Below are 22,631 nucleotides of genomic sequence, written 5' to 3'. Positions count from 1 at the left end.
GAAACCCTCCCCTCCCTAGGTAGCGTTATTGCGATAATAACATCAGTTTGAACGTGCGGAACAACGTTAGAAGACACAGAAATGAATCTTAATTCACATCAGGCGTTGTATTGTGAATCAAAACAGACCTGATGCCTACACGATCTCTGAAAGGGAGATCACAGCTGTGTAATCTAATATAAACAGCACTGCTCAGGGCACAGCCTAGCTCCAGGTTCATGTCGAAACCTTTTTCACCTGAACGTAAATATGATACTGCGGCATCGAGTTTGAATGAGTATTTTAGACCACATAATAAATACAGCTCTCATGCCACTTGAGCGCTCCGGGTGATCGCTGTGTGGTAGAGCATGAGCCTCATAATCTCAGGGTCGTGGGTTCGTGTCCCACGTCGGGCGCCAAGTCCTCCACGTTGGAGGTTGGGCACAAGGCTGCCAGCCCTGTCCTGTAAAAAACAAATGTTACAGTATGTGCCGGAAAGCAAAACGGGCGAACATCCGTCAGTCCTCCCGCCTGAACGACAGCAACAGTCTTACGCTGGTGTCCTCCCCGCTCCGTGAAAACACCCTCACGGACTATGCGATTCATAAACGTAGTAAAAAAATAGTTCGCATACCATTTTTCTAGTTCTTCGAAACGAGTAAGAACTGAGCCCGAGGATTCTAAATAAGAAAGCGGAGACAGGACTTCAAAATAAACTATATTTAATAAAGTCCACAGGAGTTCTCCAGGGTACAGTACACATCATGCTATATTCTCCGAAAAGGCGTCACCTTTAATATTTTTTGTCCCCAGTTTGAGATTTTTACATTTACTCATTTTTAGTTATTCTTCACGTTTTTTGTTTTTGTTTTTAATTTTCCCTTAAATTCGCTGTTCCTACAAATACAGTCAAGAGGACAGGCCACAGAGTTCACACAAACACAGTTTCGCAAGACACGGAGCAGAGCGCCCCTATAACGAGAGGAAAACACAGAGGGACGAAAGAAAATTGAATTAACGGTGAGAATACAGCGTAGTTAAACCGCATTAGTAAATTACATCACAGCCTTCGATGACGGCCATTTCCAAAGAAGACATATCAATAAATTAATAAACAAGACACAAATGTCACACTTTGACAGCAGCGATTTAAAATGTGATACAAGTAGCAGGATTCATGTCAGCCAGCTGTAGGTTGCTAACCTTGCTACACAAGTAGCTCCCACAGAAATAATACTGGTACCTGCCGTCTGCACAGAGTCCTGCCGTTTTAAAATGAGCACCCCGCCCACTCTCAGAAACGCGCCTCAGAGGCAGTGCCAACCTCTTGTCAGTGCTGGGTAACAAATCGTATTTTACCGTCAAAAGACACACCTGAGACTCGGCCACTGCAGACAAGCGCATCTGTCCAAAACATATGGGCTCCAGAATTCAGCCTGCAGCTCGAGCATCTGCATCAGGCCCTGCGTGGAACACAAGCCAAATCTCCAAGACAGGGCCTAGATTTAGTGACCACATGGTACCTGGTGCAGCGTCCCCATTGTGTTCATAATAATAATAATAATAATTAATAATTGCTTACACTTATATAGCGCTTTTCTGGACACTCCACTCAAAGCTCTTTACAGTAATGGGGATCCCCTCCACCCCCACCAGTGTGTACCCCCACCTGGGTGATGTGACAGCAGCCATTGCGCACCAGTCCTCTCTCCACACACACCAGCTCTCAGCGTGGAGGAGAAACTGAAACAGCCTCATGCCTCCCCATTAACTCGGTGGCTAAAGGCAACAGCAAGCAGAGCCTCCACCTTTAGAAAGAAAAGCCCGCGGGTGCAGACACAGCACAGGACAGCGACGGACAGGCGTGCGCCGCAGCCTGCGCAACGCCCCCCCCCCCCGCCGCCTCCAGCCCGGCCCGCGGGGAGCTTCTGCACGAGCGGCGTCTGAGGGAGAGGAGCACCGGGCTGGAGGAAGTCCAGCCAGGTTCCCAGGGCTCTCGGCATCAGGTCCCGGAGACCTAGGCTCCCCGGCCCCGCGGGACCGGATTCCAAACTCTCCTGGAATCGGAAGCAGCCTGAGGAATGGGGCGGAAGGGGGGTATCTGCCGCGGAGGGAAACGGCTCAGCTCCTGCCCTGAAGGAGGACGGCAATGCTACTCCACAGCCCCGGTGAGCTCACCGCCCTTAATCGACTCCCTCACACTCCAGCGCAGTTCCCACTGAACTGATCAGACACGCCTCCTTCGGCCTGCCTCCCTGACCAGCCTGACACACCACTCCTCGCTCGGTATCGGGTTTTACCTACAGTAGCGAGTGCTGCATTGTTTCCTGTTCCCCTGGCTTTGTTTCTGACTTTGTCTTCTGGATCTCGACTGGGTCATTGCGGATTTACTGGTTTTGGACCCCGGCCTGACCTCCTGACCCCCGCTTTTGGATGAACTCCTACTGGTACTTTTGAGTTCTGAGGATTCTGCTTGGGGTCCTTCTTCCCGATCGTAACAGGCAGTCAGCGACCACCGGTCCGAGCAGAGACGACAGCGGCCTTGAAGCCGTAGGAACAGCCGAGGTTCAGACCATCCGCTGTCGCAAGAAGGCCCCATCCGTCGTTCAGGATCCCCACCACCCCGGCCACAAACTGCTCTCCCCCCTGAGCTCCGGCAAGCGGTACGGCACTGTTAAAGCACCGACCTCTAGGCTGTAGAACAGCTTCTATCCCACTGCAGGACCCATCCTCAACAGCTACAGCAACTGCAGGGCCTCACACTCAACACACATCTGCACTCTGCACTGTTGCATGGACTGCCCTGTTTTTTCTCTCACAACTGCATATTTATTGTCCCACAACATATTGATTTTTTCCTGTTGTTATCATTTATTATGTTTGTACTGTCCACATCGTGTGGTGCTGCCTGTTGCTCTGTGCGTGTCCCGAGAGATCACCGCGCAGAAGAATTCCAGTGTACGTGTCCACATGGCAAGAAGCTCCTCCACTCTTACTAAACGGGCAGGATGCTGGCAAGACATGGAAAACAGGGTACAGGAAAGGTTTCTCAAACCTCACAGAAACGGAAAGAAAGGACAAAAGCGAGACTCGGGCCTGCCGGCTGGCGAGCTGAGACGTGGAGGGGTGCAGATCACTTTGGAATCCGATCCCGGATGGATGAGGCAGCAGGGGGGCCAAACGCACTGGAGAATCGTTGCGCGGCCGGTCAGAACAGACTGGTAAGAAACCTACAACAGTATCGAGCGTCTGCATGACAGCTATCAAACTGTGCTCCTGGGGGCCCAGCGCAGGACCTGTGTAATTGATCTGGTTTCTAGAAAAGGTTCTGTCCTTTTCCCCTGTGTAGGAAACAATCCAGGGGAACCAGAGAGGACAGGTCACACGCCATGCAATGATCTGAATCCCCGCCTGATAAACAGCCGCTGCTTTTTCAAAAACATCATAATTCATCACCTTTAAGGAGAACAGTAACAAAATAAGTAACATTTAACAGCAGAAACATTCGGTGAAGAAAGTCACCAGCTTCACAGACATGAAACATAGGATCAGTGGGGGTGCACAGAAAGACAACCACATACTTTATATCTAAAGATTTGTCCTTGTTCGTGCTTACTTAAAAATGTCCAAGCTGAATAAACCGCATTCATGGCATGAGCTGTACAGCTGGATCTGAAGGATAAAAAGAGTTGAGTCCGTGTCTCCCATGGCTGTTCTGCACAGACCCAAGGCCCCCTGTCCAAGGTGGGCACCGCCCCTGCTCTCCCTGCTCCCGGGAGCTCTCGTACCCCTCCTCTTCCCTGCTGACCCGGTGCAGGTGGGACAGCAGGCTCGGCTCCTGGTCGGGAAGGGTGGGTGGGAGGCGGGAGCAGAGAAGATGCCACCCCAGGCCAGCAGCTGCTCCACACCGGGCTTTTCTGCTGGTGATGTTTCCACTGCGGCTGGCTGGCGCGGACACCGGCAGCAGCTGGCGCCTCTGCTCAGGGTTGCTCATCTCCGTGTCCTGCGTGTCCGTCCACACCTCCCCGCGGAGCGTGGTGACCAGATTGCGGGGCTCTCTGCTTTCATGGGCCCCATTCCGGCTTCCTGGCCCCCTTCTCAATGTCGCTGCGACGAAGACTCAAGTTGGAAAAACGAGGAGGACGCATCTGCGCTCAGTTCGGGATTTGTGATGGGGAGAGAAAGAGCTTGCTGCACTGTCCTGTCAGCTGCATGGTGCACAGACAGTACCCCCCCCCCCTGCAGCTCCTACTGTGTTGAAATCAGCCCATCCCTACAGACAGAGGTCCTGCTTCTGCCCCCCGTGATGTCAAATAAAAACCACCTTCCACATGAGTGTCTGAACCGGGCTGAGCTGCCAGTCGCTGCTGTGTTTGTGCCTCCTCCTTTCCTGTGCACGGGGGGGCTGTATTTTCTCTCAGGCACGTACGGCGGAGGAGATGGAGCAGCTGCAGGCAGAGGACTACAGCCTCTCCACTGTGGACACTTGTTCTCCAGCGTTACTCAGCCCTGAGCTGAATATCACATGGTCCGGCTCGGTGTCAGGAATGCGAGTGCTGCCCTGGCCAACCCGGAGTCCGGAGACGCCCACAGGAAGTCCCAGCTCGCTCTCCCGGTACAGTTCGGGCCTTTCACCACTGAAACGGGCCCTCCAGCAGCCCTGTGCATTCTACTGCAGCCACACAGGGGTGCCCAGTGCTAAACACTGGCTCAGCTCTTGACAACCCAGCTGAAATAATTATACTGGTGCAAATCTGAAAGGGGCCAGATGGGGCAAAACGGCTTCTCGTTCGCAAGACGTTCCCAAGTCCTTCTGTAATGGGAGCCTGATCATCACAGCTTTGCCCGTTTCAACAGGCCGATCAACGCTGCAGGACTGGAGCCCTCCAGGGCTGAAGCAGATCACACCCAACAGTAACATGCTCTGCTATATTTACACACTGGACTGTCTGTACCTGCACTGTGAGCTGCCTGCGTTCACCACAATCCACAATTCGGGATTACAGGGGGGTCTGACGAGTCAAGGTAAAGTGGATCAGGCTGGGAGGCTTCTGATTATGCAGCTAAGGGTCAGGTGTGATGGCAGTGGAGAGTGCATAAAGACTGGTGCAAAAGGCAGAGAACACAGGCTCGCCCCCGACTCACCAGCGCCGCCCTCCAGCCTGAGGCCCTGAAGAGCCACAGGGAAGCAGGATTCAGCCGGAAGCGCTGTGCAGGAGACGGCCCTTCGGAGAGGGGGGAAGGGCGAAGGGCTGTTGCCAAGCGGTGGAGCACGAGATCACGAGAAAAATTACAACCGAGGGGCCGCCATAGCCGTCTCGCTCAGACCCGAAGGCCTCGTCCAGCTGCTGCTCGGGGGGATCCCAGGGAATTGGGGGCGTCGTCCAGCCGCCGCTCCGGGGGATCCCAGGGTATCGGAAGCCTCATCCAGCCGCCTTTCCAGGGATCCCGGGGAACCGGCTTCAATGCCAGGGCAGCTTGTTCCAGGCACCTGCCACTCTTTGTGTAAAACCGCTCAGGGGCAGAGACCTCCCTTGGTGCAGGCAGACGCGGGGGGGGGCTGGCGTGTACGCCGGCATGGACAGAGCGCCTCCCCTACAGCAGCGGTGGGGCGCCGCCCACGTCCCTCACTCCCCTGACCACAGGGGCCAACGGCGACTGTTGGCTCCGTCTGTGTGTTATTACCAGAGTTTTACCGCTCATGCATATTTCTGCTCTGACCGTGCTATGTTTCCATGCTTTATTACACACCGTCATGCATCACTACCATGTTTACACGCTACCAATCTACTGTAAGAGTTCTAGGCTATTCTGAATTCAAATATCTAATAAATATCTTCTACAGGTAATCACAAAGGCTGACAGGATTCCCAAGTAACGTCAACTCCTTTCACCTCGTCCAGATTTCTCCCAGATATTGAATGGGCCGATTCCGCTCCCTCCTCTCAATCTCGTTTAAAATAAGCCGATCCCCCCCCCCCCCGGCAGCCCGTCCTTCTCCTCAGGAAGCAATCCGCTCTCCCCAGGTTTTATTCTGGATCGACCGATCCCCTCTGTCTTCTCCCCCAGTCTGTTTTCCGATCAGCCCACCCCTCCACCCCCCCCTTCCCCAGGCCGAAATGAGAACGGACCGACCCCCCAATCTCCTCCGCAGGGCCAGGGAAAGGACACTGCAGGAGGCCCTCAGGCTCAGTGACCAGAGGATCTCCGGCAGGTCCTGCTTGATCCCGGCCCTCTCCCACGAGGCCTTTCGGATCACGGTGAGACAATGGCGCCGCCCTGCCAGCCGCCAGCGATGCCCTCCGAAGGTCACGGGGGTCCCCAGAGAACCCCCTCCACCAAGGCAGCGGGCTTACAAAAATAAAGCGAACCATGAAATAAATACATAAATAAATCTCTGCCTTATAAATACTAAAATACTTAAATACTCTGTCTTAAAATACTCTGTCTCGATTCCGCTCTGCTGATGTCAAGTCTTAATTACACTATATTACAACGCAAGTAAAACTAAAAGCACATCTAAGGATCTGCGCCTGTGGCTGGAAGGTTGCCAGTTCGAAATCCTGCGGCCGGCAGAGGAATCCTACTCTGTTGGGCCCCTGAGCGAGGCCTTTCACCCCCAGCTGCTCCGGGGGCGCTGTATAAATGGCCGACCCTGCGCTCTGACCCCCAGCTTCTCTCCCTGTCTGTGTGTCTCATGGAGAGCAAGCTGGGGTCTGTGAGGAGACACATTCCTAGAGGAACGGCGCTGGGAGACATCAGCAGAGCTGCAGCTTTTTTACAGGAGAGCCCGTGCAGAGCTCCGTGCGTTCAAGCCAACAGCTGCAGGCGTTCTCCAGGCCTTGTCTGCTACCTGCTAACACACAGCTGCACAGGAAGAAATCCTTTAAAAGGCAGAGAAGAGAAATCAATACTGTAATGGCCCTAAAAGCCTTTTCCCTTCCAAAATATAACAGGAACATCGCCTTGACTGAACTGAACCGAACCGCTGCTCCTTCAGTGTCCGTGAGAAACTGTTCCAGCGCCGATCCACACAGACAGACCCGGCTCCCACCTGCAGCCGTGCGAGAACTTTAACCCCGTTGCGTCCCCAGCCTCTCTCCCTCCACCTCCAAGACTTGCACTATCCACGCGAACCCTTCGCGATTCTCTCACGTCATCTGCAGAAGCGTGTTTGTCAGGCCCTGCGGTGACGCGCAGCGTCACGCCCTGCTGTGTTGGAGCCGGCTCCCCGCCAGGCTCGGTGTTGTTTCCAGGGCGTTGCCTCGGTCCAGGCTGCCATTTCTGATGCAGTGTGGGAAGGTGGTCTGACGGGCAGCGCTCTTGAGAACTGGGGGCAGAGAGTGAGCAGAGGGCAGGAGGGGAGGTTCCTGTGTGGACGAGTTACTTGGCAAATCCTCGTGCTGTACTGTGGCTCATGCTTGCAAAACCAGACCTGTCACAGCTGCAAACCTGCCTACTCTTTCTACGAGACGATTGGGCATGATTAAAAAAAAGGGGCAGAAAAGGCCAATATAGCACAGAGCATGCTCTCTCCTCCTCTCTCCTTCTTCCGTCTCTTCCTCCAGTCTCTCCCCATTCCCTTCCCAGGGGTCTCCAGCCCCCTCCCTCTCCCTCGATTCAGAACACCTGGGACTGGGAAAGAGGAGAAGGTGAGAAGCGAGCCCAGAGCGCAGTTCAAGTTCCAGCCAGCAGGGCGGCGCTGTCCGTCTGTGTTTACTGAACGTGTGTGCGGGTGTGTGCGAAGTGTAAAGCGGAGCGGGACTCAGGGTCTCTAAAAGCCCTCTATGTGGCAGTAGGCCACCAGGCTGGAGAAGAGGATGTAGAGGAACCAGAGGCCGAAGAACAGCAGGGTGGTGAGCAGCTTGGCGACCCGCGGGCCCCCCAGCTCCCCGCCGATGGACGGCCGGCGGCGGAACATCAGCACGCCGATGTTGACGAAGGCGAAGATGGTGAAGAGCGTGACGGAGAAGGCCAGCGAGCCCGGATCCACCCGGAAGGTCTTGCCCTGCACGTTCCAGTAGATGGCGGCCACCGACCACGCCACGCCGATGCCCAGAAAGACGTTGACCGCGTTGCTGCCCGTCACGTTGCCCACCGAGGCGTCTGCGTACTGGTCCTGAGTGGCGGCCACCTTGCTGGCAAAGGTGTCTGAGACGGGGAGGGGCCGAGAGAGCAGAGGGTCACAGGTTAATGCCCAGGGAGAGACACGGAGCGGAAAAGACACTTTAGCGGACATGCAGGATACAAGACTCTGGGTAAACATGATCCCTGAGGAATACTTCATTGGGAATACAGTAAGTCCGCAAACTATGAGGAACCCCAGCGAGATGAACAGTCATTCCCTGGCGTGGACTGTGCAGAACTGGCATAAGGAACTCACTTCCTTCATCTACCCCAGCAAGAACAGCCACCCGATCCCCATCTTTTCTGAATACCAGAGGCTCCCGTACACCTTTACAAGCCCTGATCATCTTGGCCGGAGCTGAAGGTGATCCAGAAGGAAGAGTGGGATGGGAGTGGGGTGCAGGGGGTCCTAATATTTTGGCCAGTGGTTGTACACAGCCAGTCATATTAAAACATGGCCCCCCACAGCCCTATAGACCGTGTTTATAGTGTTCTGTGATCAGGTTATAAATCCCAGCTTTCTGCGGGGTCGTTTCCATCAGTCCCTGCATGTTGCTCAACTACAAGACACAGCTACACGCTAAAGACACAGGGTGCATTTGTGCCAGCTGTGTTCTGGGCTGTGCACTGTCACAGAGGCATCGTGTCTAACACTGCCTTGTGTCTGAGAGCATGTTCACACTGTCTGACTGGCCCGCCAGGATTCCACTACATCCTGTATCCAAGCGTGTTGACACTGTTCCCGCCGGAGAACTGCAAGGTGACACCGGTGGGAATCAGGGGAGATTCCTGCCAGCGCCGTGGTGTATTCATCAATAGGCACAGGCCAACAGGCACATTGAACATCATCGCACAGCGACAAAGACAACTGAATCTAAACTAAAGGTAAGAGTGCTGTTCTCCACTGTGACTCCAAGATGAAAGCGCTCTCGTCCCGAATGAATTCTGGGAAGGAGCAATGCCTTGCCGCCTTGCCGAATTTCCTCTGCTACTACTGGAACACGTTCGTAGCAGCAAATATCCCAAATGTGCAGGAATACACCCTCCGCTTTTCAGAGGGTAAGAAGATGTGTTCTGAGGCCTCAAAGCCATGGTTTGAGAAGTCCTCCGCTCCGCTCACACGCAGTGGAAGTGCGTGTATGTGTGATGAGAGTGGGTGTGCGTGCGTGTCAGGGGAACAGGGGTGCACCAGGGGTGGTGAACCGCGCTCACCAGGGATGGAGGTGCCCAGCGCCACGAAGACCACGGCAGTGACGGTGTCCCGCAGCCCCACGGTGCAGCCGAAGTGCGAGGCCAGGTCCCCGATGACGGCGGTCAGGAGGCCGATGACCGTGATGGACACCAGGAAGCAGGCCCAGCCGTTCCAGTACTCGGTGGGCGGCACGCAGGCGAACAGCACCTTCCAGAAGACCGTCAGGAAGTGCATCACGTAGTCGAAACAGGAGGGCAGGCGCTCCTCGCGGCCCTCGTCATCCTCCTCGTCGCCATCGCCTGGGCAAGGGGCGCAGAGGGGGAGAGGGGCTGAAACACCAGGAGGGGACCCTGTCTCTCCTGGAGTTTCCTCACTCCAGCTGACCCCTTAATCACTCCAGGTGACCCCTTAATCACTCCAGGTGACCCCTTATTCACTCCAGGTGAGCTCTTAATCACTCCAGCTGACCCCTTATTCACTCCAGGTGAGCTCTTAATCACCAGGTGAGCTCTTAATCACTCCAGCTGACCCCTTAATCATTCCAGCTGACCTCTTAATCACTCCAGGTGAGCTCTTAATCACTCCAGGTGAGCTCTTAATCACTCCAGGTGAGCTCTTAATAATTCCAGGTGACCCTTTAATCACTGCAGCTGACCCCTTATTCATTCCATCTGACCTCTTAATCCATCCGCCCGTTTTCTAAAGACTTCAAATTCAGGGTCGCAGGGGAGCAGGAGCCAATCCCAGCAAGCAGCAGGCGCTAGGCAGGGTACGCCCTGGATGGGACGCCAGTCCATCACAGGGCACATACATAGACACACAGACACTCACACCACGGCCAGTTTTCCCAAAAGCCAAGTAAAGCCTTAGACTGTGGGAAGACAGCAGAAGACCCAGAGGAAAGAACACACAAACTTCACATAGGACCCAGGGCCCCAGAGGCAGCGGAGAGGAAACGATCTGAACCACTGCGCCACATGCTGCCCTGACCACTTAATCACTGAGGCTAATCGGCCCTGGAATGGATTTGCTTGATTAAACATCTGTCACCTGTGTACGGTGAAGAGAGAACCATGACCCACAGGATAAAGAAGGGGAGCTACGATGAAGGGAAGTTAAAACTAAGAACAAGGGGCCCTTCTACAGAACAAGCTGGAACAAGCTGTCAAAAAAACAAACAGTGGATGTGATCCTTGTGTCTATCTGTTACCAAACACCCACAGTCTAGAGGGGTCGGATGGCCTCCTCTGGTTGTGTTTATGCAGGCAGTGGCTTCAGGGGTGCTGCTGGCAGCGATCAGAGCTCTGTTCTGAGTCTCCCCACCTCGTCCTCATTTCTGTCCAGCAGCTCTGGGAAGGGGAGATCTGAGACCCCAGAATTACTGCAGGTCACTCTAGCTTTTCGTCAGGATAAAAATGGCCTAAAGACATGCAGATCTCAGAAAGTAGTTCTGGTTCAACGAGCTTCAGCGATGAAGAGCACAGCTGGAATGAATGTCGCTGGAGGGAACAGGGCTGAGGAACACTGTAGTCATCTCTCACACTGCGCTGATCCCTTGTGTCCACTAGAGGGAGCTAACACGCTATATCACCATCACCCACAGTCACACTGTCCCCAAGGAGCTTCACATTTTTCAGACAGATCTGTCCGCGCAGACACGGTCTCCACAGGCCATGTCTCACGACACCCGGTGAGCTCAGCAAGGGTCAGTGCACATCACCTGCTATCGTTCTCAAAGGCTTGGGCCATCAGAGGTGTCTTGGTGTGTCTTGTCGAAGGTTGGTCTGACAATCGTTTGGGAGAAATCCTGCTGTCTCTAAACTGAGCTCCCGGGCTACAGACAGACAGGCTATGCCTCAGTCTCAGTCTGCGGGACTCTTCCATTCCTGGTAAGAGTTGGGAATGTTTACAACCCTAGCCTTTCTCCTAGAGACCCGACGATTACTATACAGGGTAGGGGGCCACTCCAGGCTCTAGAGAACCCCAATCCAGGGTCCTCATTTGTCTCCCTACAGCACCTGTTTCTAAGGACTGGGAACACATGGCCTGGGAAGTTGCTTTGATCCAGTTCCAGGTTCCAGTCCACGTTTTGGCTCACCTCCCTGGGGGGAAAACCTGACACCTGGGGTCAAGGGGAGTGCGGCCCCTCACCTGCGCTGACGGTCACGGCCTCGATGAACTGCTCCCTCCACGAGTGGGTCCCGATCACCAGCGCCAGGTTGGTCTTCTTGATCAGCTTGTCCACCGTGCTCTGCCAATCAGAGGAGCGACGGGCAGGTGAGCGGCCAATCACAGGGCAGGGGTTCAGAAAAAACATCACTAACAGGCCTGTCCCGTATATATACTGGCAGCGTCCGAGAACTCTGGCTCATCGGGAAGAAGTGTGGTCTCAGGTTTAAGATATATTGTGTTTAGAAATTCCAAAGTCTTGTTCAGTTCTGTAGCTGAGTCATCGGCTCGATGAAGTTGTGGGAGGAGATAAATACTTGCTAAATATATTCTGAAAGTATTACTTGCTGTAACAAACTGGAATTGTTATCGTTTCAGAGATTGATGACGTTAACCTTTCAGTTAGGACTCCAGCAGGAGGTTTTTGAGAGTTATTGGGAGAGGAGGATTATCTTATAACCTAATGATGATGATTTTATGTTTCTTTTCTTCACCCTCCTTCCTCCCAGCACACTACCCTCTGAAAACATGCAAAAGATGATAAAGAACAGACTTCACACTCATTTCTATTGGAAACACTTGAGGTTTTGAGATGACTGGCAGCTTTATTTTGTTGTGGTTGGCCCCGATTACCTTTGTATGTTCATAAAAAAAAACAATAAAAAACACAAGTTACGCCAAGAGGCCTGTAAGGTCAGCCTGAGCTCGAGTCTTCGGTGTCGGGGTGCGGACACGTGCTCTTTGAAGTAAGCGCTCGGTATTCTGAGCCAGACAGGCAGAAGATACTCTGACACTAAGCGCCAGAGGAGGGAGGGAAGAAGTGAAGAGCACTCCTTCAGGTGTGTACCCATGATTGAAAACACAAGTGCTATAACCTCCTCCATCGAACAAAAGTGAAATGACAGAAGAACAGTCTCACACACACGAAGCAGCACCACACGCATTCACAGTGTTCTGTAGAGCTACCTGGCCTTTTCAAACGCCCGTGTTGAAAAATGTAGGCGGGAGGGTGTTGGAATTTGGCTCAGCTGGACTGCGGGGTGCATACCAGGGGGTGTCCTGTGCTCCCTGGGGCCCAGGGTCTGAAGAGGCCAACTAACTCTCTGAGCACCTGCAAGCATTCAGCAGCTTCAAGCCAGTTCAAAACCCAGAGCAACAACACGCAGGGCCACTCTCATGGGACTGTCCCATGGCAACATGAGTCAGTGAAAGACGTTCAAAGAAGTCCGAAACCAGGAGGCGAAAAGCAGACCCCAATCACATCCCGGAGGAGGGAACCAGAGTTTCATGGGATGAGCTTATAGCCGCGTCTGCTAGGAAGAGCATAGCGCTTTCCAATTGCATGTCTTCTTCGATTCCACTAGATTCAATGTAGCATCCACTCTCAGACGGCCCGGCCCCAGCTGGATATGATAGATAAGGGCGTGTCCAATGTGAGAGGGAGGGACCTCAGCCCTGTCCTATCAGAAAGAGAGCTACACACAGTGTTTCAAAGCTCAGACCAATCAGAAAGCATTCCAGACAGAGGCCTTTAAAAAAAAAAAAGTGTTTTTCTGTCCAATCCAAAACACTTTCCAAACAAAGACTGGTTCAACCAGAGAGTATGTCTCGTGCGCAGTGGGCGTGACCTACCGGATTGAGCAGCCCATTGGGTGTCATTCCTTCACGGATCTGACAAGCAGTGGGGAGTAGGGAGGAGCGCACAGCAGACAATATTAGTTGGGGAAACAAACATTCACCAAGTCTCCCTCCCAGCAAGCCACAACCGGGCAGTAGTTCTACCTGAACTCTTCAGCAGCGCTCTGCCCTGACACGGGCTCTAATCCTGACCTAACACTGACACCGACACTAACACTGACACTGACCCTAACACTGACACTGACACTGACCCTAACACTGACACTGACACTGACCCTAACACTGGCACTGACCCTAACACTGACACTGACCCTAACACTGGCACTGACACTGACACTGAATCTAGCACTGACACTGACCCTAACGCTGACACTGACTCTAGCACTGACACTGACCCTAACACTGACACCGACCCTAACACTGGCACTGACACTGACACTGACTCTAGCACTGACACTGACCCTAACACTGACACCGACCCTAACACTGGCACTGACACTGACACTGACTCTAGCACTGACACTGACCCTAACACTGACACTGACTCTAGCACTGACACTGACCCTAACACTGACACCGACCCTAACACTGGCACTGACACTGACACTGACTCTAGCACTGACACTGACCCTAACACTGACACTGACCCTAACACTGGCACTGACACTGAGACTGACCCTAACACTGACACTGACCCTAACACTGACACTGACTCTAGCACTGACACTGACCCTAACACTGACACTGACCCTAACACTGGCACTGACACTGAGACTGACCCTAACACTGACACTGACCTTAACACTGACACTGACTCTAATCCTGTTCAGAATTGTTTTTTTGGGTGGTGAGCGATCACCCGATTGTCCAGTCCAGTGAGGCTGTGTGTTGTCTGGACCTGGTACAGTGCAGTCAGGGTCGCACACTGGCTGTCCTGGCGTCGCTCTGCTCGGCTCTGCGCCAACAGATGGTACCCATCTGTGTGGGAGTGCTGTACAGGCGGAGGTCTGACCACCACCTGCAGGAAACCGCCGAAAGCAGTGCTCCTGCGGGGCGACTTCAATATAAGCTGGAAACCCCCCGATCGGCCAAGTCAAGGCGCTTGTTGCCTCCTCCCTTATGTAAGCACTGCCTTTGGCAGAGCAGACCGGAGGGCTGCGATACGCTAGTAGAGGCTGCTTCAGCTCTGGACAGTGCTGCCGCCCACGAGCTGTGCTTCCCTCTCTGGAGAGGTGTCTGGCAGCGCAGGGCTGTGTTTTCAGCGGAGTGCCAGTGGGGGCGCCGTGCTGACCTTGAACTCGTATGACTCCTCGATGATGACCTCCAGCCGGTTGTGCTCCCCCAGCACCGGTTTCCCCATCTCCGCGATCCGACGGGCCTCCTCCTCCTCTGCACTGAGCTTCCCCTCCGGGTCTTCTGAAAGAGGGGGCAGAGAGAGAGCTGACATCCTGGTGACGAGGGCACCTACCCCTGCTGGGCCCTGCTGCGCCAGGGAAGGGCCCCTCTCAGCCAGCTGGTCCTGAAGCTCACTGACACCCGCCAGCCTCAGGACAGCAGGGCTACAGTAACATGAACCAAAAACAACCAAATCACAGCACTTCATCCACTGGGTCACACACACAATAACAACAACACACACTGCAACTCTATAGCTCCCTTAAAAAACAGCACACTCTGAATATCTGGCCGGGTTGAGACAACTAGGAGAAATAGACCCAGACCAAGTACAGGCTCAGTGATCACAGCCTGGACAGAGAAACTGGACACACAGACCTGGCTGTCCAGAGAGGACAGGCTCAGTGATCACAGCCTGGCCATAGACACTGGACACAGACAGACCTGGCTGTCCAGAGAGGACAGGCTCAGTGACCATAGACACTGGACACAGGCAGACCTGGCTGTCCAGAGAGTACAGGCTCAGTGACCACAGCCTGGCCACAGACACTGGACACAGGCAGACCTGGCTGTCCAGAGAGGACAGGCTCAGTGACCATAGACACTGGACACAGGCAGACCTGGCTGTCCAGAGAGGACAGGCTCAGTGACCACAGCCTGGCCAGAGAAACTGTAAACATACAAACCCGGCTGCCAAGGCTGCCTTTCTATTTCACTGGTAGACATTCTTCCCTATAAATAACAAATCTAATCCCAGAATTCCCACATATGCCAGAATCAGAACAGCTTCAGCCCTACTGGGGAGGAAACTCAGCAGAGCTGCTGCCCAGTGTGTCATCTCCTGTCACAGCCTGGGGAGCAGAAAGTCAGCCTCTCCAATAATAATTACGTGTTCTTGTTGTCAATGTCTTGATAATTGTCATTGCTTTGACAACATCACAATTCACAGTTTCTGCCAATGAAGCTTGCTGAATACAAACAGAAGAGAGGAAAGGGAAAGAGGATAGAGGACCTGTGTTGTATGTTTTATGTGAACGTCCTGTGATGTGTCCGTACTGTAATTGTCTGCAGATGTTGTGTTGATTGTATACGCCTTGGCAACACTGTAATTAAACAGTCAAGCCAATAAAGCTTGCTGAATTGAGCTGACTTGAATTGAACCCGAAAGAGAGGTGACAGATAGATCAGTGGATTCTGGGAAGGAGGGAGAGGAGTGAAGAGAAGCCTTGCAGAAAGAGGAACAAACAGACGGCTATAGATTGTGAGAGAGAGCAACAGAGATTAAGACACAGATCTGGACAGATGGAGGGGTAATTACACCACTTTACAGCTTTACAGGTAATGGGGAATCCCACTACCACCACCAATGTGCAGCCCCATCTGGATGATGTGACAGCCAGTCGGCTGACTGCACACCAGCTCTCAGTGGGAGGAGAATTAGATTAATCAATGGGGAATAGAATAGTGGGGAAAGAGGGTCACAGGAAAATCTAAGTGACTCAATGTGATTCATTGGAAATCACTCATAACGGACACAAACTCAAAAAGAATTAAAATCACAACACATAATTGCATCTCAAAACTAACAAGCAGCATTTGTTATGCTTTTAACAACCTATTAGTCATCTGCTAATGCCAGAGCAAACCGTGAGCAGAGGCTGTTATTTACAAACTGCATACAGTATGTTCCCTAGTGAGGGGGGCAAGATTAGTCAGAACTTTATTTGGTTTAATCCCTATGGTGCACTAATTGGAAAATGAACACACTGACGCCTGACAGATATGTGTGGCATAGAGCCGTTCCAAGTGCTGCTTGTAAATGTTCTCGTTTTTTTGTGTTCTGATGCCATTGTAAATTTAAAAAGTCAAGATGTACTTAATTTCATCATGTCGTGTTTTAAACAAGGGTGCTGTCTGAAAATTACAGGCACTGATGAGTTGATGAGACTTCAATGCCAGGCTCTTCAGGGCACCTCCAGGAGAGATTCCTAAAAAAGGCTTTTCAAGGGCACCTCCAGGAGAGACAGCAGTGCCAGGCTCTTCAAGGGCACCTCCAGGAGAGACAGCAGTGCCAGGCTCTTCAAGGGCACCTCCAGGAGAGACAGCAATGCCAGGCTCTTCAAGGGCACCTCCAGGAGAGACTCCTACACCAGGCTCTTCAAGGGCACCTCCAGGAGAGACAGCAATACCAGGCTCTTCGAGGGCACCTCCAGGAGAGACTCCTACACCAGGCTCTTCTAGGGCACCTCCAGGAGAGACAGCAATACCAGGCTCTTCAAGGGCACCTCCAGGAGAGACTCCAACACCAGGCTCTTCAAGGGCACCTCCAGGAGAGACAGCAGTGCCAGGCTCTTCAAGGGCACCTCCAGGAGAGACTCCTACACCAGGCTCTTCAAGGGCACCTCCAGGAGAGATAGCCATACCAGGCTCTTCAAAGGCACCTCCAGGAGAGACACCAACAACTGGCACGTCTCTGGCAGATCCAGTCACAGTTTCTATACTCAACCTGAAGCTTGATTTTGTGCTGCAGGGGCAGGATGTGCACATGTTCCAGAATACCGAAACCTAAACTCCCCAGTTTCTTTTTCTTATGCAAGGAAACTGAATTTTGCAGAGCTGCAATTTAGCTTTTTTTTATCCTGACTTAAGACATCTTCTCCTCTGCACCTGCATTTAAAAAATGAGGGCGGGTGTGCTGACGCGGGGCGATTTTGCTGGGGATGGAGCTATTTCTGAAGCGAAGCAGGCACAGAGGCCAGCACACACGGGGCTGCAGCAGCCTGCGCTGGCGCGGGGAGTGGAGAGGGGCTCTGCGTGTTTCGGATGTCGGAAGGGCAAGCCGTGGAATGGCAGGAGAGCAAAAAAGACCCTATGCGTAGCGGCGTAACGGGGGTTAGCCCGGGCTCAGGAGGTCAGGATGTCGGGTAGAACCCTATGCCCTCAGGCCGCGCAGGAGACGACCTGGTGCTCGGCGGGTCTCAAGACACCCGAACCCTCAATGCTGAGCCAGGAGCAGAGCAGACACAGGACGTAAATAGGCTACACAACAAGACACACCGGAAAGACATGAACAATCACAGGGAACTAGGAACAGGACAGAAGAGCAGCGCCCTCTAGGTGTACAAGGCGTGACACTGCAGGGATCAGGAGTGACCTGCACCAGTGACCTCCATCAATAAACAGCTGCCCGCAGACAGACAAGAGGCACCGGCATCATCTGCAATTTTTTTAACCTGCCAGGATAAGTGTGGAGTCGGCAGTACCAACTGCTCTGCACAACACCCGTCTAACCACGCTGCACTGTGCTGTGACATCAGGTCTATGGGTCCCTGTGTCTCGCAGCCTCTTTCTGACTGCTAATTAAAATAATCTGGGACACAGCAGCTCTTCAAGTCAGAGGATTTAACACTGTGGGCAGACAGTACTGGGACACAGCAGATATTGATGTCTAGACCGTGATCTCTGGAGAGATGCCACAACTGGGTATAGAGAAGAACTTTGTATCATTGAATTTCTCGTTAGATAAGAATTCTTTGTGTGATTGATATTAAGGCAGGTCATGGTCTGCAGAGCCCCGGCCTTGTTAAACTGAGCAGACTTGACATGACACCAAGCACAGAGCGTCACTCACTCAGACACAGCAGTATCCAGCACAACTCGCCTGGGGCATCGTACTGGGACTGACACAGGTGTGGGCTCCAGTGCGAGATGGGAGAGGATCAAACTGCCCCAGTGTGGGGGAGGAGAGGGTCAAACTGCCCCAGTGTGAGGAGGAGAGGGTCAAACTGCCCCAGTGTGAGGGAGGAGAGGGACAAACTGCCCCAGTGGGAGGGAGGAGAGGGACAAACTGCCCCAGTGTGAGGGAGGAGAGGGTCAAATTGCCCCAGTGTGAGGGGGAGAGGGTCTAACTGCTCAGTGTGAGGGGAGAGGGTGGTGGGACTGCCCCAGTGTGGGGGAGGAGAGGGTGGTGCTGCCCCAGTGTGAGGGTATGGCAGGGTCAAACTGCCCCAGTGTGAGGGAGGAGAGGGTGGTGGGACTGCCCCAGTGTGAGGGTATGGCAGGGTCTAACTGCCCCAGTGTGAGAGGAGAGGGTCAAACTGCCCCAGTGTGAGGGAGGAGAGGGTGGTGGGACTGCCCCAGTGTGAGGGGATGGCAGGGTCTAACTGCCCCAGTGTGAGGGGGGACAGGGGCCGTGGCTGCAGGCTGGCTGTCGGAGTGAATTCTCTTACCCTGGGTGAGCAGCAGAGCTGTGGAGAGAAGAGAGACAGGCGTCAGTAACCCACAGCACAGCAGGTACAGATCAGTGTAACAGATGTCAGAACACTGGCCCCTGGCCTCACCATCATTGCAGCCTTCGGAACAGGCTGGGCTGTCACAGGCCTGCAACAGAGCCACTGACAAACACCAGCTGCATCACGTGTGGTCATGCATTGAAGCTGAGCAGGCTGATAAATTCAGTGAGGTGGCTCTCTGCCATCGAGTTTCTTTGGAATGAATAGTGGCCCAAGACAACACTCTGTCATGTTCTTAAAACCAGTTAATATACAGTGCCTTTCGCACTACTCAGAAATCATTGTGTTTAAATCCTCAATCACTCTGACCAGGACCTGAAGGATCTGAGATGCCACAAGCTGAGAGTTACGCCAACAGAAGCACACTTGGGTGAGTACTGCAAGCACGTTTGTAGTTTTAAAGTGTTTTTAGTAAAACTTACTAATTTTTTAACTACTCTTACTAGTTGGTCACATGAGGTTCTGCTAGTAATGTCTGATCACTATCATGCTGAACCATGAATTCACTGCGATTGTACCAGGGTACGTCAGGAAAGACATTCACAAGGGCACAGGGCCGCCAGGTTAGGAATCTGACCTGATATCCCTCTCTTCAGCCAGCGAGGCTCCTCCAGGACGATGAAGAAGTTCTCCTGCTTCTCATACTCTTCATCATCAACAATCCGCACCTTCAGAGTCTGACTGTAAACAAGCAGACACACAGTCAGCAGCAATGATCCATCTGTATACCAAACAATTCTTCCAATCTACCCTTCTAACCTATTGATCTAATTCATCCATGCATCTAATCTATCAATCTATTAATCTATTCCACCCAATTATTCATCCACTCTAGCAATTTAATCTACCCATTGAAAAAAAAACTATTGATTTGATGTATCCATTCTATCTAGCCATCTAATCTAACTATCCATCCAATCAATATAATTAATCAATCCATCCATCTAATCTATCCATCTAGCCTATTGATCTAGTTCAGTTGAATGGCAAGGAATGTTATAGTCAGATTTGCGATTAATAAACATATTGGTTGGGATTCACCTGTGTGTGCCTGTTCATTTCTGTAAAAACAGGGTGTGAGATGTGATTTGTATTGTGAAGTTGAACGTATTACATGACAGTTCAACTGAATTGAAAACAGATTATTTTAAAACCTGAACTCATCAATCAGTGTTTTCCTGCATGTCTGAGCAATCATGGAAGAGGGGGGGACTGTGAGAGCAGTGTGAGCTGCATGAGGAAGTAATGATGCAGGGTATCCAGAAACCTGTTGAAACACAGAGTCAACACCAAGCACCAAAAGGAGCAGACACTAACACAGCAGCGATTGGTACAGTCTGGGCATGTACATGATGCAGTACCCGGAGCCAGAATATGCCCTGGAAATGTTTTGAAAGCTGCCAGGCAACAGTTTAAAAGCCTGAACCTTAAGGCAGGCAGCCTCTATTGTCCGTCTTTGATTTACAGATTCTTCATCAGCAAAGTGATCAGCAGGGTTGATCAGGTATTACGGATCAATATTTTTGCCCTAATTTAGAATTGAAAATCACCATAGCTGGTGTGTGGGGAGAGTACCGGTGCGCTCTGGTTGCCGTTGCTTCAACCAGGTGGGGCCGCACACTGGTGGGGGTGGGGGGGATCCCCATTACCTGTGGAGCGCTTTGACTGGAGTGTCCAGAAAGTGTAAAGACAAGCTCCTGGGACACGCCCACTCGTCGGGCGCATTGATCTTTTGAGACGGGAGGGCTGGTGTCGACACCAGTGTTCAGGTCACTGCAGGTCACAGGAAACACTCCCTGGCAGGAGAGAGCTCTGGCCAAATACAATACTCAGCTAATCGTTTAAGAGTGGGTGAAGCTCGACGGCGACCGGCACTCGGGACGTGCCCAGAGCCGCAGAAGGGAGCCGTCGCAGACCAGTTCCTGGACTCGGGGTGACATCGGCTGTAGGGATGCTTTCTGGTGCTACAAAAGGATAAAACCAGAGGAGGCCAGTCGGTCCGTCTCCTTTGCTCGGTGGCTAGTAGCTAACTGATCAGAGGATCTCACTCAGCAGTTTATTAAAGAATCCCGGGAATTGGGCAGCTTGTTCTGGACACCCACACCTCTTTGTGTAAAGATGCGCCCCCCCCCCCTTGTTCTGAGCCCTGAAGTCCTGCTTGCTTCGCCTGGTCTTCCTTTCAGCTGCTGGTGAGGTAGCAGCAAGCTTTCGTGATTTCACTTATATTGGGTACTGGTGTTAAGCTTGCAGGCAGAGGGTACCTCTGTTCAAGGCTAAAGAAACTCAGTTTGCAAGGGCCAGGGTCCTTTAAGGGCAGGACTTTCAACTGGTCACCCTACTCCAGAACAACAAAAACAGCATTTTTTTTTTATAATGTGGCGGCTAAAATGCTATTGTAATGCAACGGGGGTTCAGGCGGGCGCCCTTGCCGCATTAGGTCGGCCCCCCACTGTCGGGGGCTTGAACCCGGGACTCATGCGTCTCTCTGCAGTGACCCAGCCCGGTGAGCTAAAGAGAGATCTCTCTACAGCCCAGTAGCTGTAGTCCTGCTATCACAGGGAAGGGCGGTGACATCACCTGCTCTGGTACGCCGGCTCTTACACAGTGCCTGTCGGCCGTAAGCGTTACACCATTTTCCAAGAGATTCATAGTTTATAACTTACTGTAAATAGTTTGAAAATACCCCCCCCCCCCCCCCCCAACAGTAAAAACACAGTGCAACACAGCTTCCCGTAAAATACCGAGAAAAAACAGGGTCGTTTTGATAAAAGCACCCTCCTGCACTCCACACTGAAAGACAACCGGCTGTGTGTCCACAGTGATTCTTTGATTGCCGCCATTAAACTTGCATGCGCCGCTTTGCAACGAGAGCGTGTCGCTTTCTCTTCCAGCGGAAACAGGTGTCAAGGCAGTGAGAGCAGCAGCGAGCGTTTCAAGCCCATGGCCGTATTTCAGGGAAGCGAAATTCTCTCCGAAGAGATTTCTAGGAACAGGGAAAGTGAAACCCAATGAGGACCGGGCGGTGACTTCCTCCCTCGCCTCCCTCTGAAATGTTAACCGGCGCTGCCATTTAAATCACATCAGAGTCTGGCGGCGTTAATATTTCATCCCTCGCAGACTGAATTATTGATCAGGCAGACACACGCTCCGTACCGTCGCCACGGCTGAGCGCTGGCCCCGGGCAGCGCGTCCTGGAGCAGAAGACAGAGCTCTGCGCTCCCACAGGCAGACAGGTCCACACCGGGGGGCGATTCCTCGCCCGATTGGAAGAGTGACCGAGCACAACGCTAGTGGGATTCACAGCTCAGCAGTGACTCACATGGAGACCAGCTCGGTGATGAGAGGAGTCCTGATGATAAAATAGCGCTTTTCTGGACACTCCACTCAGAGTGCTTTACAGGTAATGGGGATCCCCTCCACCCCACCAGTGTGCAGCCCCACCTGGATGATGTGACAGCAGCCATAGTGCACCAGTACTCTCCCCACACACCAGCTCTCAGTGGGAGGAGAGCAGAGTGATGGAGCCAGTTCAAGATGGGGATTATTAGGAGGCCATGACTGGTAAAGTCCAGGGGGAAATTTGGCCAGGACACCGGGGTAACACCCCTACTCTTTTCAAGAAACACCCTTTGGATTGTTAATGACCACAGAGAGTCAGGACCTCGGTTTTATGTCTCCTCTGAAGGACGGCGCCTTTTTCCAGTGTGGTGTCTCCAGTCGCAGTACTGGGGCATTGGGATCTACACAGGCTGCAGGGTGAGCGCCCCCTACTGGCCCCATTCACACCTTTTCCAGCAGATAGCTTAGCTTTCCCAGGCAGTGGCTCAGAGGAATAG

At 52.7% G+C, this 22,631-nt stretch overlaps 1 protein-coding gene across 2 annotated transcripts in view; it reads right to left on the bottom strand.

Annotated features, from left to right (window-relative positions):
* Positions 1–687: 687 nt before the first annotated feature.
* LOC102687682 (sodium/calcium exchanger 2) overlaps positions 688–22,631 on the bottom strand; it is a 68,424-nt gene continuing 46,480 nt past the window's right edge. For both annotated transcript variants that reach the window (XM_069186399.1, XM_069186400.1), the window contains exons 8-13: positions 19,373–19,476; positions 18,733–18,750; positions 14,400–14,524; positions 11,453–11,552; positions 9,322–9,600; positions 688–8,133 (exon numbers count right to left, since the gene is read on the bottom strand). In XM_069186399.1, the coding sequence (XP_069042500.1) occupies positions 7,757–8,133; positions 9,322–9,600; positions 11,453–11,552; positions 14,400–14,524; positions 18,733–18,750; positions 19,373–19,476 (1,003 nt within the window). In that variant the 3' untranslated portion in view covers positions 688–7,756. The remainder of the gene's footprint in view (positions 8,134–9,321; positions 9,601–11,452; positions 11,553–14,399; positions 14,525–18,732; positions 18,751–19,372; positions 19,477–22,631) is intronic.

This window comes from Lepisosteus oculatus, chromosome 3 (genome assembly GCF_040954835.1).
Source record: "Lepisosteus oculatus isolate fLepOcu1 chromosome 3, fLepOcu1.hap2, whole genome shotgun sequence".
NCBI lineage: Eukaryota > Metazoa > Chordata > Actinopteri > Semionotiformes > Lepisosteidae > Lepisosteus > Lepisosteus oculatus.
The sequence above is the reverse complement of the archived record's forward strand: the minus strand, read 5'-3'. Positions and strand labels throughout refer to the sequence as shown.